Source organism: Scyliorhinus canicula, chromosome 7 (assembly GCF_902713615.1).
Source record: "Scyliorhinus canicula chromosome 7, sScyCan1.1, whole genome shotgun sequence".
Classification (NCBI taxonomy): domain Eukaryota; kingdom Metazoa; phylum Chordata; class Chondrichthyes; order Carcharhiniformes; family Scyliorhinidae; genus Scyliorhinus; species Scyliorhinus canicula.
The window spans coordinates 34,842,023-34,860,226 of NC_052152.1; the positions used below are offsets into that span (position 1 = coordinate 34,842,023).

General features: G+C 47.9%; 1 protein-coding gene across 1 annotated transcript in view; it reads left to right on the forward strand.

Annotated features, from left to right (window-relative positions):
• Positions 1–7,860: 7,860 nt before the first annotated feature.
• tomm70a (translocase of outer mitochondrial membrane 70 homolog A (S. cerevisiae)) overlaps positions 7,861–18,204 on the forward strand; it is a 54,050-nt gene continuing 43,706 nt past the window's right edge. The window contains exons 1-2 of the mRNA XM_038801736.1: positions 7,861–8,130; positions 12,189–12,362. Coding sequence (XP_038657664.1) covers positions 7,903–8,130; positions 12,189–12,362 — 402 coding nt within the window. The 5' untranslated portion in view covers positions 7,861–7,902. The remainder of the gene's footprint in view (positions 8,131–12,188; positions 12,363–18,204) is intronic.

The window sequence follows — 18,204 nt, forward strand, 5'->3', positions numbered from 1 at the left end:
GCACAGTGGTTAGCACTGTTGCCTCACGGCGCCGAGGACCCGGGTTCGATCCTGGTCCCGGGTCACTGTCCGTGTGGAGTTTGCATATTCTCCCCGTGTCTGCGTGGGTCTCACCCCCACAACCCAAAGATATGCAGGGTAGGAGATTGACCATGCTAAATTGCCCCTTAAATGGAAAAATAAGAATTGGGTATTCTAAATTTATTTAAATAATAAATTAATAAATTTTTTAAAAGGATAAGTACTTGAAGAAATGTGTGTTATAATGTGCAGTATGGTACACTTGATGTGATCCTACGTGTTCCTGCCCCAATTACCTGATGATGTTATTCGCAACTTTCACAATCAATAATCATTGCAATGAAGTGGGCTACGTTACATAACTTTTTTTGATATTATTGCTGGTGTGCATTTTTGGAATAGTCATGTAGGTGTACAAATTTGTAAAACTGTAGCATAAACAGAACGAGGAATATAAGATGAAATTTTGCGAAAGACGGTAATGTAAATACATGCAAATCTATATGTTTACCAGAATATGTTGCAATATGTCAGTAGATCCAGACCTTTCATTCCAATGCTGAAGCCTGTTTGTTTACTTATGGTTTACTTGCCTTTATTAGCTAAGGCATAGAGTTTAAGAGCAGGGAGGTTATGCTGGAACTGTATAAAACATTGGTTGGGCCACAGCTCGAGTATTGTGTGCAATTCTGGAATCCACATTACAGGAGGGATGTGATTCCACTGGTAGGAGTGCATAGGAGATTTACCGAGATGTGGTCTGGGCTGGAGAGTTTTAGTTATGAAGAGTGATTGGATAGACTTGGATTGTTTTCCTTGGAGCACAGGAGTCTGAGGGGACATGATTGAGATGAGATGTATTAAATTATGAGGGGCATAGACAGAGAACACAGGAAGAAACGTTTCCCCTTGGTGGAAGGATCAATGACTAGAGGGCATAGACTTCAGGTAAGGGACAGGAGGTTTCGAGAAGATGTGACGGGAAACTTTTTACCGAGGGTGGTAGGAGTTTGGAACTTGCTGTCTGAAAGGGTGGCGGAGGCAGAGGCCCTTATAACATTTAAGAAGTATTTAGATGTGTACTCACAATCCCAAGACATACAAGGTTATGGACCAAGTGTTGGAAAATAGGATTAGAATAGTTAGATGGTTGTTTTTGACTGGTGCAGATGCACTGGGCTAAAGGGCCTTTCCTGTGCTGCATGACTGACTCTATAATGTAGTTTCATGAAGCGTTCATACACATTTTTGCTGTCCCACCTCCCACTAAATTATGCCACTCTACCCTAGGTGACCGCTTATTTTTTTTTCAGTTTTTACAATTAAGGGGCAATTTAGAGTGGCCAATGCCCCTACCCTGCACATCTTTGTATTGTGGGCTGAAATCCACGCAGACACGGGGAGAATGTGTAAACTCCACACAGTGGCCCGGGGCTGGGATCGAACCCGGGTCCTCGGCGCCATGAGGCAGCAGTGTGCCACCTTGCCGCCCCGGTGACTGCCTATTTTGTCCAGTGGTTGCACCAGCCTTGTTGAAATCTTAATTCCCATAAACCTGGCTGCCTCACCACTTCTCTCTCTCCTCCTTCAAGCCCTTCCTTAAAATCGACCTCTTTGATCAGGTTTTTCCCCTTTATCATTCATATCTCCTTTGGCTTGGTATGCAATGTTGTCTAATGAATGGCCTTGGGCCTTTTCCTCTGTTTTTAGATGTCCTATAAATGGGAGGCAGTGGCATAGTGGTATTGGCACTAGACTAGTATTCTAGAGACCCATGGTAATGTTTTGGGGTCCCGGGTTCGAATCCCATGGCAGATGGGCAGCACAGTAGCACAGAGGTTAGCACTGTTGCTTCACAGAGCCAGGGTCCCAGGTTCGATACCCGGTTCGGGTCACTGTCTGTGTGGAGTCTGCACGTTCTCCCAGTGTCTGGTTGGGTTTCCTCCGGGCGCTCTGGTTTCTTCCCACAAGTCCCGAAAGATGTGCTGTAAGTAATTTGGACATTCTGAATTCTCCCTCAGTGTATCCGAACAGGCGCCTAAACATGGTGACTAGGGGCCTTTCACAGTAACTTCACTACAGTGTTAATGTAAGCCTACTTGTGACAATAAAGATTTTTTTTTAATTTTGAATTCAATAAAAATCTGAAATTAAAAGTATAATGATGATCATGAAATCATTGCCAATTGTTGTAAAAACCCAATCTGGTTCATTAATGTCCTTCAGGGAAGGAAATTTGGTTTACATGTGACTCCAGTCCCACACAGCAATGTAGTTTACTCAGTAGCAAGCCACTCAGTTGAAGGGCAGTTAGGGAAGGGCAACAAATGCTGGCCCAATCAACAAAGCCCAAGAACGAATAAAGCAAAACACCATGGTTGCTGGAAAAATAAAAACAAGTTTCAGAGTAGGCAGCATCTGTGGAGAGGCAAACCAAGGTGATAATACCAATAAATTGTTTTTGCTGCTGATTTACCGACAGTAAAGAGATAGCATTGACGTTGTTAGCACTTGGAGAGTAATGCGAGGAATAGTTCTACATATCCAATATATTCAATGCAAAGCTGGACTCAACAGGAATGGAAGTACATTGTCGCTGATTTCTGACACCAAGTGCTAATATGCTGACCAAGCATCCAAAAATGCTGATAGCAGGCATGAAACACTGAGAATGTAATGTATGAATTATGCTCTCCTAAATCAATAAATGCAGGACTTCCGGTGGCGGCCATGGAGGAGTAGGTCGCGCATTCGGCAGCTCCCGTCTGGAACGGACTCTCGGACCTTTTTTCAGGAGTTTTCATGGACTTTTTGGGGCAGATTGGTGAAGAGAACACTGCCAAAAGGATTCCCTCTCTGTTGTATGGATAGCTGGGCCAGGAGTGGCTGGGTGAAGCGTTTAAGTCCCAACAGACAGAAGCGTGCGGAGCGGGCGCCGAGGCACGGCATGGCGGCCAGTATAGACCAGGGTGCATGGGCGCAGTGGTCACAGGAGCAACAGGAGTTCCTTAGGGGCTGCTTTGCTGATCTTAAAAAGGACATGCTGGCCCTGATGAAGGCATCAATGGGCCAAATGATCACAACTCAGGTGGCAAAAGGGAAAGCGATTAAGGAGATGGAGAAAAAGCTATCCGACCATGAGGACGAGTTGGTTGTATTGGCCCTTAAGGTGGAGGCGCAGGGTGACCTCCACAAGAAGTGGCAGGAGAGGCTGGAGGACGTAGAAAACAGGTCCAGAAGACAGAACTTGAGAATTGTGAGTCTCCCCGAAGGTGTGGAGGGGTCGGATGTGGGACGTGGGAGCATTTGTGTCCAAGATACTGGAGACGCTGATAGGGATGGGGGTATTCCGTCGACCCCTGGAGCTGAACGGGGCACACAGAGCCCTCGCAAGGAAGCCCAAGGCGAATGAACCGCCGAAGGCCATGGTGGTGAGATATCGTCACTTCTTGGACAAGGAACTTGGCTTGCAGTGGGCAAACAAAGAACAGAGCAGCAGGTGGGAGAACAGCGTGATACGCATCTACCAGGACCTGGGTGCGGAGCTGGCCAAGAGGCATGCTGGATTCAACCGGGTGAAGGCGACCCTCTTTCGTAAGGGGGTGAAATTTGGGATGCTACACCCAGCGAGGCTATGGGTCACGTACAAGGAACGGCATCACGATTTTGAGACGCTGGACGAGGTGGGGTCATTCATCAAACAAGAAAAGCTGGACTCGAATTAAAGGACAGTTAAGCTTTGGTGGAATGCGGCAGTGGGGCTGGGTAACACGGTAATGTTTCTAATATAAGATTGCATACAATGTTGGGTGCGTGTAAGGGCTGTGGTGGTGGCTGGAGGGTGCTGTGTTTTCGGCAAAGTTGAGATACGGAGGGGGGATGGGGCCCTGTACTTAGTTCGATTTTTCGGGAAGTTGGAGCCTTGGTTCAACAAGTGTCTCTTCACGGGCAATGTTAGTGTCTTCTGTTTATTTTTTGTTTCATATTACTATTTACTCTTTTGGGCTGGAGAGGTAGTTTAATTGGTTTATTCATGTGGGGAGAGGGGTCCGGACAATGAGGCGACAGTCTGATCGGTGCCAGGGCGGGAGCTGCCGGGGTCAGCATGGGTCAGCTGACTCTTGGGAGCGTAGTGTGGGGTGAGCAAATGCTCAGCTGGTGCTTTGCGGGGGGTTTGGGGTCGTGGGGCTGTTTGGGGGGGAGGGGAGGGTAGGATGCTGCTTTGCTGACAGAGGAGGTATCAATTTTGGGGTACCAATTGAGGGTCAGGAGCGGTGGCACCCTGTGGGGGCGCTCGAGGAAGCAAAGGGCGCGGGCTCGATGTTGGCCAAAAAAAGGATGATGGCTAGTTGGCAGGTGGGGAGGGGGGGGGGGGGTTAGCCCCCCATCCAGGCTGATCACATAGAATGTGAGGGGTTTGAATGGGCCAGTCAAAAGAGCGCGCGTGTTCGTGCATTTAAAGGGGTTAAAGGCAGACGTAGCAATGCTTCAGGAGACACATTTAAAGCTTGCAGATCATACGAGTTTGAGAAAGGGATGCGTAGGCCAGGTGTTCCATTCAGGGCTGGATTCGAAGACCAGGGGGAAGCAATTCTGATCAGTAAGGGTGTGGCATTCAAGGCTGGGAGAATTGTGGTAGATAAGGGGGGCAGGTATATAATGGTGAGTGGAAAGTGGGAGGGGGTCCGGGTGGTGTTTGTGAACATCTACTCTCTGAATTGGGATGATGTGGAATTTATGAAACGCATGCTAGGCATAATCCCGGACTTAGAGTCACACAACCTGATCATGAGGGGAGACTTTAACACAGCCATTGACCCAGCTGGACCGGTCGAAGTCTAGGACAGGGAAGCGACCGGCAGTGGCTAAGGAACTGAAGGGTTTTATGGAGCAGATGGGGGGTGTGGATCCCTGGAGGTTCGCGCGGCTGAGAGCGATGGAGTTCTCTTTTTTCTCCCACGTTCATAAGGTTTATTGCCGCATAGACTTCTTCGTCTTGAGCAGGGCGTTAATCCCAAAGGTGGCGGGGACAGAATACTCAGCAATCACAGTCTCGGACCATGCCCCGCATTGGGTGGACCTGCGGCTTAGAGAGGAGAGAGGGCAACACCTACTCTGGAGACTGGATGTGGAGCTGCTGGCGGACGAAGAGGTTTGTGGGCCCCCTGATGGAACCATCAATTCACTAGACACGTGCTTTAAGATATGAACAGTGGTTTTAATCTACTTACAACAGAGCCAGCCTGTTCCGCGTTGAACTCTCAATGAACTGAACAACTGGCTCTGAGCATTGGTATTTATATAGCAGTCCGGGGGAGGAGTCATGGGCGGAACCAAGGGTGGAGCCCTGTACAAACTCCTAAGCATTCCTAGCGCTACTCCCCCTAGTGGTCGGGCAACGCAACTGCGCTTACAAATGCATGGTCTCATGTATATACAATAGTGTGAATTACGGAGTTACATTCACCACACCCCCTTACTGCCTTTTGTTTCTGTCCCTGTTTTACCCCCTTCCGACTTCCTGCATCGGTTCCCATCCCCCTGCCACATTAGTTTATCCCTAAGGCCTTTTTAAAGCGGGTGAGTAGGATCATTTTGGGCTTTGTGTGGCCGAATAAGACCCCCGCGATTAAGAAGATGGCTGTTGGAGCGCAGTCGGGGGGGGGGGGATGCGCATGGGCAGCCACATTTTTAAAAATATGTTTGCGGAATGCACATGCGCGTCGATCATTGTGTGCGCATGGGCATTCCGCGAACATGTTCGCGGCCACTTGCAGCCGCCGTTATGAAAGTGTTCGAAGACCTCGGAGTTCAGGGGGCCAAAGAGGCCGACGTCTTGGCCTTTGCCTCCGTAGTAGCCTGGAGACGGATTTTATTAATGTGGAGGGACTCGAAGCCCCCGAGTGTACCCAGCGCCGGCCCTAGGGTTGCTGGCGCCCCAGCAAGCTGAACTTCGGCGCCCTTACAAGTATAATTTTTAAAAATTTTCACAAGGAGAAAAACTGAAAATGTAGAATAAAGAGTTTCAAAATTCAGCAGTTACAATACAACTTGGCGGCGTTCACAGCTCAGCCACTCTGTACAGTAACGCGAACCGCTTCCCGGACCCACTGCTGGACACACGAGTCACCCCAGAGCCATTTGGCAAATAGTTCTCATTTAGCCTCACAACTTTTAATGGGTAGAAATTGTTTCGTTTCTATATTCTGTCCAGGACCGATCTTCAATTCACTGTGTACACAACTAACCTTTCTCTCATTTAAAAAACAAAAACTGTCTGCCCCTCAAAACATACCATGATGGTCAGGACAGGACCCGAACGCTGTCCAATTGATAACAAATTAAATGTTTCTGAATCACCCGAGCGACGATCCGCGAAACTTTCTCCCTCAGATGCATGTGCTGCACATTCAGTAACTTTAACCAGATGTCAGACTTTTCCCTTTTCGCGGCTGCAAAAGGACGTCTGAAGCGAACTCATGATTGTTGGCCTCTGCACCGTCAAACGGTCTCAGGCGTGTGGTCAAGGGGGGAAAAAAAGTTGGAGCAAAGTTTCGCAAGAGTTTTGAGACTTCAAAGGACAGACAGCTGAAGCGTCGCCGGCGCTCCGGTGAAGCTCTGGTTTCTCCGGCGAGTTAGGGAGCTGATTGGCAAACAGCAAGACCGGGGTAAGGTCAGTTACCACTTGGTGGGAGTCGTTGCCCTGGACCTTGAACTGCCCGAAGTGCAGCAACGCCGCTCGTGTGAAATGGACATGGCCGTGGCATTTCAGGCTGGGCGCGCGGGATTGTTTGTTGTTGTTGCAGATTTCTTACAACAGAATTAGTATTTCCCCGAGCCAAGGCTGTTCATTCAGGCGACTGGAACTCTTAACCTATTTTTTTGGTGGGGGGTCACACGAAGTGGAGAGAGAACCTCGGAGCTAAGGTTTGGAATCTGGATCATTCTTCGTCCAGTGAACGGGAAGCAGAACTGCAAATACAAAGCTAATCCCATCTGCAGATCTCTGTCTCCACAGAGGCTGTCAGACCTGCTGAAATTGTTCTGTCTGTTCTGGGTGGGGTGGGGGGATGGGAGGGGGGATTGTCTCCGTCTCCGGCATCCTCAGTGATTTGCTTTGATCTAAGAGGTGGTGGAGTGCTGCAGGTATTTGATTCTAACAAGACGTTATTGACATTTATAGGCTGCGGGGCAGCCCTGTGGCCCCAGCAGCAGGCCTGCTGGTTGTGTTTAATAAAGTTTGCCTTAAGGGGGTCTACGCTAGGGTTCTCTCGGAGGTGGCAGCGTTCGTCGACTTTCTCGGGGAAAATGAAAATGTCAGCAGCAGCAATCCGTGGGGGTGGGGGGGGGGGGGGGGGGGGTGGCGGTGACTGCTTCATTGGGATGGTGTGGGAAGACTGAGGCGCATGGGGTAATGTCTATTTAATTGTTATTGTATATTCTCTTTTCGCACTATGTTAATGTTCACTCTAGTTTGCTTTGTTATTGTTACTACCGTTTTGTTATGAAAATTCTGCAAAACCTTCATAAAAATACTTTTTAAAAAATCAATAAATGCAGAAATCTGATATGGAAAGATAATGGGCTGGGGATCCCTGGGTTAGGGGGAAACCGGCACAGGCAGCATTGTGAGTCAGCAGGGAGAAAACTCCAGAAGGAAAACATTTGTGATGTATCAAGAGAAGTGATAGGAGGCATTGAGAAGCAGAGCTGCGTCCGTCCTTTGCTCCTCCACGCCAGGCGGTGGCGCTGCAGCGACTCCTCTCCGGCCGCGGCCATCCGGGGCTGGCTCTCGCTGTGATTGGAGGAGGATGTGCTCCGGAAGTGATTGCGGGCGGGTGCCTTTCCTCTTGACCTCGGCCTCTTGCTGCCAGCGCAGAGATGGCGGCTCTGAAACCCGTGGACTCGCAGAGCGGCTCCGGCTCGGGCCTGTCCCGCTGGCAGCTGGCCGTCGCCATTGGCGCCCCCCTCCTTCTGGGGGCCGGCGCAGTCTACCTGTGGAATAAGAGGACGGTGTCAAAGCGGAGCGAGAGGAAAGCGCCGGAGGGCAGCTCCAGCCCAGTGCCCAAGGAGGACGGCGGCCGAGGGGAGAATGAGTCGGAGGGTCTGGTATGGAAGGAAGGGAGAGAGGGATCGGGGGAGCAGGGCGAGGCTGACACAAGGGCAGTAGTTAGAAACTGGCAGGGGTATATTTGAGCAGAGGGGAAGGCTAGCCCGAGAGAGGAAATAGGGAAGGGAAGCCCGAGAGAGAGAATGGGGAAGGGAAGTACTGTAATATGGTGCAGAGAATTATATCATAGAGCTGCCTATACTCCTGCAACTAAAGGTACCTGCTCTGACATCCATTTACCTGCTTCCCCCTCTCTCTCTGGTTGCTATATTTCAAAATGATCAATGGATTCTCCCTTGAATGAAAATTCTATCTCTGAACCAATTATAAAGTACACAGAACATAGAATATACAGTGCAGACGGAGGTCATTCAGTCCATCGAGTATGCACTGACCCTCTGAAACAGCACCCCACCTAGGCCCAAGCCCCCATCCTACCCAGTAGCCACACCTAACCTTTTAGACACGAGGGTCTATGCAACTTAGCATAGCCAACCCACCTAACCGCATCTTTGGACTGGGAGGAAACCACACAGATGCGGCGAGAAAGTGCAAGCTCCACACAGACAGTGATCCAAGGCTGGAATTGAACCCGTATCCCTGGGGCTGTGATGCATTAGTGCTTGCCACTATACTGTCCCTATCTTGTGATAGACCTGGTTAGGAAAATCAGAATAGAAAAGGTAATTAAAGTGGCGAACAGGGAGCTTGGAGGTCATGCATATGGATAGGGAAATGTGTGTATTTGCCATCATCTTCCCTAATTTATAGAATGCAGCACATGTGGTATATTGGATTAGAGAAATTACCGTATGGAATTTGTTTCATGGAAGTAATATTTGAGGCACTGATTTGCTCAATCTGCTCCACAAAGGCATTCAATTCCCATGCCATACCTGACACAGTTCCTGTCCTGGGGTTGGATCTGTCCAACATTGGGTTATGAGCACAATTAAAGTTGCCCATGATGAGTCGGTGGGTGTTCATGTCTGGGATTTCGGCCATTGTTTTTTTGACGACCTCTGCGTCGTCCCAATTCAGGTCGTATATGTTTACCAAAACTACTGGTGCTCCTTCCAGGGTCCCACTGACTGTTATATACAGCCCCCCTGGGTTTGTCACTGTGCTTGTGCTATAAATGAAATTGTCCTGCGAACTAATTTGGCCGACCCCTTGTCCTAGTGTCGAAATATGAATGAAATATTTGTCCTGCCCAGCCCTTTCTTACCCAGATGCATTTCCTGTAGGAAGGCTACTTCCACCCTCAGTCTCTTGAGATGGGCGAGGACTCTGGATGTCTTCACCAGCCCATTGAGGCCACTCAAATTCCATGGAACTATCTAGATTGCCTCCTGTGGGGTGAACCATTCTCACCTTGTGGGTCTGGCCCTGTCGTTCAAAATATCTACCAACTGCTTCCTCTCTTTTGCCACCTCCACATCTTGTCTGTTGCAGCCAGTGCTCAATGTCCCCCCCCCGCCCCACCATCTCTCACCCTGTCTCCTCTCACCTCTGTGCAACTCCCTCAGTCTCTTCCTGCCCCTCTCTCTTCGTTTGTGTTTTGTTTCCCCTGAATTTCTGTCATTCCTCTCCCTCCAGCCAGGTGCACCTACCTCCTTCACTGTACTCCCATAGCCAGCTTACTCGCTGGTATAACAGCTCCCCTCCTGGTCAGGTTCTCTTATTTAATCCCCCCCTGCCTCTTTCTCCCCCTCCTCCCCTTCCCACCCCCGCCATCTCTGCAACTCTGCCCGCATTCATTCCTGTACCTCTTGGCTCTCACAACTTGCCTTCTAGACTATGTGCGCAATCACTGCCTGCCCAGGCCTCCTCCTGGATAAATTTGTTGGCCTCTAGGACGTCAAAATAATTCTCTTTCTGGTATGTGACCCATAACTTGGCAGGGTAAAGCAACGCCAAACTGCACCTTGCTTTCATATTGGGTGGAGTCAAAGCTGTTAAATTTAGCCTGGAACTTGGCCAAGCCTGCCCCAATGTCTTGATACAGGTGAATGGAATGTCCTTCCCGCTTGCACCCTCTCATGCCTTTCGCCCACCTCGGGATCCGCTCTTTGTCCCGATACTTGTGGAACTTTACTATTATCACCTGTGGAGGTTCCCCGGCTCTGGGCCGCTGCCAAAGAGACCTATAGCCACGCTCCATCTCCTGGCGCTTGGCGCAGCCCTCCTTGCCTGCCAGTTTCCCAAGCATCGCCAATAAGTATTCTGTCGGTTTCCTCCCCTCCATAGTTTGCAGCAGCCCACGATTCTTAGGTTTTGGCACTTCTTTAAAACCTTTCCGGGTCTCGATCTGGCTCGCCACCTCAGCTTCAAGTGCCACAATCCAGTTCCCTTGGTCTGTGGCGGCCTTCTCGAGGTCCCTCGCTGTTGATGCTTGGGCCTCAAGCCGTCCACTCCATTTTGTCTGTAGCCTCCTTCATAGGGGCTGTTGCTGCTTCCACTGCTGTCATGACAGCTGCCAGGAGCTTGGTCTTCAGTACTTCCCTATGCCCTTGGAGCTTGGAAGTGATGACGCCCATAAGTTTGTCCATCAGAGCTTAGGTCTGCACTGAGAACTCTTTGGAGGCAGTCCCTCCCACCTCGTGTGCTGCCGGCTCCGAGACTGAGGTTTCCCTTCTCTCGTCCTTGCTGGCTTTTCTGCTGGGCGGTTGGCTCTTACCCATTCTTTTTTTTCCTATTTCCCATTGATGTGGTGGGGGGGGGTGTTATTTTTGGTGCCCGTATGATGGGCTTAAATTGTCGTATTCGAGGATTTCTTACGAGAGCCATCTTGCATGCGACAGCTCAGCTCATGGCTGCCGCCAGAAGTCCCCAGCCCAGCCTCTCTAACATTTGTTCATAAGATAACCGCCCCTCTCAGTTATCAGTCGTGAACCTTCTCCGAACTGTTTCCAATGAATTTATATCCTTTAGTAATTAATAAAACCAAAGCTATACATAGTACTAACACCCTGTACAACTGTAGCAATACATTCCTGTTTATATATTCCTGTCCCCTTGCAATAAACAGCATAATTATATTTTTTGTTGAAAATTTTTATTAAAGTTTTACCTTTTTACACTCTACATTCCTTAAAGATAGATGAGACAGTTACAATTTGCAAGTTGTAACAACATCATTATGTTTGCCTTCCCAATCACTTGCTGTATCTGCAAACTAGCATTTCCTGATTCATGTACTAGGGGACCCAGATCCTTCAGTTCTCTCACCATTTAAATATTATGCTACTTTTCTACTTTTCCTGCCAAATTGGATACGTTCACATTCTCCTACACTGTACTCCATCTACCAAATTTTCACCCACTCATTTAACCCTCTCTATATCCCTTTGCAAGACTCCTTATGTCCTCTTCACAGCTTAGCTACCTACCTTGTGTTATTAGCAAATTTAGCAACCATACATTTGGTCCATTTATCCAAGTCTTTGATAAATTATAATTTTTTGAGGCCACAATGGTGATCCCTTTCACCACATCTTGCAAACCAGAAAAATATCCATTTATTCCTACACTCTGTTTTGAGTCTATTCAGGCTAATGTGTTACACCTTACACCACAAGCTCTTATTTTACATAGTGTAAGGTTCCACATCAAGGATCAAGAAGATCTTCATCAAGGATACAAAATTGTCTTAGTAGTAGTATTTATCTAAGACAGCATGTTTTGTTGAAGTGACATTGTACAATGTTAGAGCCCTTAGTGGATGCAGGTTCAGTTTTCTTGTTGAGTCTTTTGGTTTCTGCTGTAATGCTGTACAAAGTAGCATGAAAAGTGGGCACCTGACACACTGATAACTATGTAACATGGCAGACTCCACTTTTGGCAGGAGTGTTAAGGAGGTAAAAAGGAGAAAAATGACAGGCAGTGATACTTTTTCAGAAATAAGGATGGAAGCAGAAACTGCTGTCAATGATAAAATAAGCTGTTAGTTCATTAGTATCGTTTCTAGCCAGGATTTGGGGGGGGGGGGGGGGGGTGATGGTGTGATGAAACCAAAATGTTATTATCCACTATAAATATAATTTTCCTTCCTTAGAGCTTATTAGACCGAGCCCAATCTGCAAAGAATAAAGGAAACAAGTTTTTTAAAGCTGGAAAATTTGAACAAGCTATTCAATGTTACACGGAGGCAATTAGCCTCTGTCCACTCAATCAGAAACAGGATCTTTCAACATTTTATCAGAATCGGGCTGCAGCATTTGAACAGTTGGTATGTAGGACCTTTTACTTGTACTTTAATAAGTAACTAGCTGCCACCTCCTGTCAGTGCTCCTTGAACATTTGTTGTGCCCAGCCTATTCATGTACGTTTGCAGGCCCTATAAATTTATTTTGCATGCGTGATAACAAAGGCCTGACTTGTGGTTGACCTGTGTGAGAAGGGTCTGAATTGCAAGGACATGCAGGGAACTTTACGTGGAAGGATGCTGTAACCACTGTAACAGCTGAATGTTAAGCTAGTGTTATGAATTACTAGTACAGCCAAGGCAGCTGTATTCAAGTGTCGTATAATTTATGTATTGGGAGAAGTAGAGTTTTTTAAAAATTCAACCAGGAATTAAGTCCCGTTGAGATTCTGTGGTAACAAAGGCAGAATTCTACAAGTTGGCTTACCATACTTTATTGTTAGAGCGTTTAACCATAGGAACTCAACAGTGCAGGGGAAGGCCATTCGGTCCATCGAGTCTGCACCGGCTTGCTGAAAGCACAGCCTACCTAGACCCACTACCCCCGCTCTATTCCTGCCACCTTGTAACCCCACCCAACCTGCACATCTTTGGACACTTGAGGGGAAATTTTAGCATGGCCAATCCACATGACCTGCGCATCTTTGGACTGTGGGAGGAAACTGCAGCACCCACGGGAAACCCACACAGACACTGGGAGTCCATGCAAACTCCACAGTCACCCAAGGCCGGAATTGAACTCTGGTCCCTGGTGCTGCGAGGCAGCAGTGCCAACCACTTTGCCACCATGCTGTTCTGTTTAGCAGAAATAATATTTCCTAAGTCGGGGATGTCCAACGTGTGGGTCCATAAACCGTGGCAATCCGGTTGCCAAAGCCTGGCTAGCTGAATCCTATTTTTACTTTAATACATGTGAATTTTGTGAGCCTGGACAGTTAGCAGCTGCCTTTCGTAACATTGCACGTCTCTGGCGAAAAAACCTTAAATCAGAGTTCCCAGGGCCTGTTAGCTATCCACAGTTACCGATCGATGAACATTGATCTAAAACATGGAGTTAAATTTTACATGGTGCCTTCGGCTCTAAGCAGAATGTGTTTCCTATATGTTCACAATGACTTGAGCACTTTTGCACTAATTATCTTTTCTTCAAGGGTTAATTTGTAGGATGCCATGAATGTTATTTTAAAATTTAAATATTTCTGGTAAATTCAATTCTTGAATTGGAGGGAATTATTTGTGTTGGTATTGCAATTTATTTTTTGCCATTATAGTACAGCTGCATGTTTTAAAAGTTTTTAACTATTATCCCTATACAAGTTTTATGATATGTCACAATCATGCCATTGATTTTGGGAATGCATTATGTTTCGACTCAGTGATTTCTGTATTGACAAAATCTTTTGACCAATTCACATATGGTAAAAAGATGCTTCACAAAATATATTGCAGCATGAGATTTGACAAATGGCATTTGCTGCCTGATTTTGCCATTCTGTGTTATACATTTCAGATTTAAATATTCCTCCAAACTCCATGAACTGCTGTTCTCATAATCCTACAAAACATTTATAACTGTCATTGCACAGAAGATGCTGTGTGACTTGTGCCATTGAAATTCCTTAATCTGTCATGAATGGAGTTTTAAGCTACTGATTAAATTCTACCATTTGCTTAGCTTTTTGTTTCTAAATTGGCTCAAGTTTTGGGACCAACCAAATTCACTTGTCTCTCAACTTGCTAACTTGGGGGGGTCGGGGTAATTAATTTGCTTAGGTGCCCGTGTGTGCATATACTTCCGATACACGTTAATCCAAATATTTGAGCGTTTGAACCCATATGGAACACTGCTGTTTCATTGACCTGAACATTTTGGTGGTAAGGACAGCAAAACTGTAAGAGCAGAATTATGCAGAAATCCTGAGGTTTGTGTCAATGATTTTACACTCTGAGGGTGTACAGTTGAGATAACACCACATTGCAATCAGTTGAATTGACAAGAACGTACATGCTTATGCTGTTGGTCTCGCTGTAAAACCCCTTCGGAAGATTACACCATGTTGAATGTGGTGGTAATTGGATTTTTAATGGTACACTAACTTCATAATTACCGCCAACCACTCCATAGCCATGGAAAGGTAATTATATACTTAATATACCGGGGAGGCGGTGGTGTAGTGGTATTGTCACTGGACTACTTCATCTGATTGACTGCTTGTCAAAACATCCCTTTGACATCCAATATTCCTATGACATTTTTCGAAACATATTTTTATTCAACATTTTCAGCATTTTTACACAAACGTTGCCCGACCCGCCCCCAAACCTCTGACAGGAACCAGGTCTCCAAAGTGCAAAATCAACAATCCCCATCTCTGGTGGAACCCCTCATCTGCCCCTCAGAGGAAATTTGACCTTTTCCGAGGCCAAAAACTCCCAACAGGTTCCCCAGCCATGCCGATGCATTAGGGGGAGAAGCTGACCTCCACCCCAACAGGATCCACCTGTGAGCAATTAACGAGGTGAAGGCCAAGACATCTGTCCCTGCTCCCGTCTGCAACTCTGGCAGATCCAACACCCCCAATATGGTCTCTAGGGGACCAGCTCCAGTTCCATGTGCAGAACCTCGGACATGGTGCTAAAAAACAATCCCCAGTAACTCTCCAACTTCAGGCAGGACCGGAACATATGGACGTGATTGGCTGGGCCCCTCCCACACTGGTCAAACTATCCTTCGCCCTCAAACAGCCAGCTCCTCTCGCCTTTGTGAAGTATGCCCTACACACCACTTTTAGCTTAATCAACCCAGACTTGCACACAAGGTTGAGGCATTGATACTTCTCAGCACTTCATACCACAATCCTTGCTCCAGCCCTTGCGAATCTCCCTTCCAGAAACAGATCATTCATCTATTTCACTCCTTTCTCCTCCCATCCCCAGAACCTCGCATCCATCCTCCCTCTCGAACATATTATTCCTTCTTATCGGCATCACCCTCGACCCCGTCCTCAACTTGAAGTGCCGTCGAAATTCCTCTCGGATCCTCAGTGTGGCTACCACTACCAGATCCCCATAATACTTCCCTGAGGCTAGCGGCAATGGCGCTGTTGCCAACACCCCCAACCCCTTACAGGACCCCACTTCCATCCGCACCCACAAAGCTTCCAACTCCTCCTTCCAGCCCCGCACTTCTCAACATTCACAGCCCAGTAATAGTGCAACGGATTCAGAAGAGCCAAGCCCCCTGACAGCCGCCCCCTTTGGACCACCGCCTTCCTTATCCTCGCAACCTTCCCTGCCCAAACAAACGGGAGACCAGCCTACCCATCCCTCGATTAGAATGCCTTTGGCAAAAAGACCGGTAGACACTGGAACAGGAACAGAAACCCCCCCCCCCCCCCCCCCCCCCCCCCCCATCCCACTCCATAGGCCCGAACACCTCAGCGCAATCGCCAACACGAACAAGAGGGGGGACATGGGCGCACTGCCTCTTTCCCCGGAATAGTGGGAAGTACTCCAACTGAACTTATTCATCTGCACACAAGCTGTCGGATCCTTATATTACCCCAGCCACAATTTAGGCCCAATCCCAAACGTTTCGAGAACCACAAACCAATTTCTGCACTCCACACTGTCAAATGCTTTCTCCGCATCCAACATCTCCTCCAACTCCCTCCCTTCTGCAGGAGAAAGTGCCACATTCCGCCGCAGCACCTTCAATGACAGCTGCCTGCCCTGAAACCCGTCTGATCCTCCCCCACCACCATCGGAAGACACACCTCCAGCCCCACTGCCAGCACCTTTGCCAATATCTTACCATCCACATTCAGTAGAGAAATAGGCGTTTATGACCCACATTCCACCGGGTCCTGATCCTTTTTCAGTGCCTCATTGTCTCGAGTAATCCTGCCTTCGCGTCCTCAAATATTTCCACCATCAGTGGCGCCAACGTGTCTTGAACTTTTTATAAAACTCCACCGGGAGCCCAACCAGCTCTGGTGCCTTACCTGACTGCATCTTCCCTGTCACTACTTTCACTTCCTCCAACCCTAACAACTCCTCTAACCTGGCCCTTTCCAGCTCTCCCACCTCCAGCTACTCCAGACGTTTCAAAAACTCGCTCATCCCCGATTCATTCTCTGGTGGCTCCGATTTGTATAACCCCCTGTAAAAGTCCTCAAACACCCTATTTACCTGCTCTGGAGCCGCTGCCACCCCTCCTTCCCTGTCCCTAATCTGCACAATCACCCTCGCCACTGCCTGCCAATGGAATTGGCCTGCCAACAATCGACTGGCCTTCTCACCATTCTCATACACAACCCTCCCCGTTCATCTCAACTGCTGAACTGCCCTGCCCATAGACAGAAGATCAAACTTCGCCCACGACTCCTTCCTCCTCGCCAACAGCCCCGGCTCTGGATCCTCCGTGCATCTTGCATCCACTTTCCAAATCTCTTATCTGCTGCTCCTCCAGCACTTCCCTATCCACCTTCGCCTTAAATGTGATGACCTGCCCCCTCATTACCGCCTTCAACGCCTCCCAAACCACTGACTACGAGACCTCCCCATTTCGATTAAACACCCCATACTACTCCAACATCCTCCCCATCTTGATGCAAAAGTTTGGGTCCACCACCAAGCCCACATCCAACCTCCACGTCGGCTTCTGGGCCAGTCCCTTCTCCAAGACCACATCCACCCAGTGCAGCTTATGATCCGATATCACGATCGCCGAGTACTCCACCTTCTTTAGGGGCTGATTTAGCGCAGTGGGCTAAACAGCTGACTTGTAAAGCTGAACAAGATCGGCAGCGCAGGTTCAATTCCCGTACAAGCCTCCCCGAACAGGCGCCGGAATGTGGTGACTTAGGGGCGTTTCACAGTAACTTCATTTGAAGCCTACTTGTGACAATAAGCAATTTTCATTTTTAATTTCATTAACCCCGCCAGCAACACCTTCCCTACCACAAAGCCGATCTTCAAAAATACCTTGTGAACTGAGGAAACTCCCTGTCCCTGTCCCCCCCCCCTATTATCAGCTGGTGAGTAAAGAGGTCTGATATTGCTGCTAACATCCTCCTCATAAACCCAGCGTTATTCCAGTTCAGAGCATAAATGCAGGCCATTACCATCAACCTCCCCTCCAGCGTTTCCGTCACTATCACGTACCTGTCCGCTTGATTTATCATCTCCGCCCCCCCCCAATACCCGACTATTGGCCAGATGTAGAACACCTGGCTCCCAGCCCTTCCTCAGCTTCATCTATCCTTTATCCTCAGATGAGTCCACCCTAACAGCGCCACATCCGCTTTCATGCCCTTCATTTGCGAGAAAACTTGTGCTCTCTTCACCTGTCCCCTTAACCCTCGTACGTTCCACACCACCACCTAACTGGGGTGTCTCTTCCCCCTCCCCCGCCATGACCATCTTCCAGGACGTGCCTATGCGCCCTGGCATATTCCTATGACTTGCACTGGATTTAAACTCTCATCAGGTAAGGGGAAAACTGTATCATGGAGATCGCTAAATTTTTGTGGGTAACTTTTGTGGCCAGGGCCAGCACTGCCAGCCACTAACTACAAAATCACGGCTGCTGAGTTTTGTTTTGTCGAATTAAAATGTCAGTGCGTTAATTGTAGTTTTGGTCTATCCACCATTAACATATCTGCAAGCATTGCATAGTTGATGTGAAGAATCTGATGGAAGTTTTGAATTACTTGTCTGAAATATAGTGCAAGAAAAAGTGTTCATCATAAAAAGCTACAAGTTTTATTAAACAGTTAGATGCACATGATGAAACTGCATTCATTTGTGAATGCCACATTGTTGAAAATTTTGTACAAATGGAATGAAATAAAACTTATGGAAA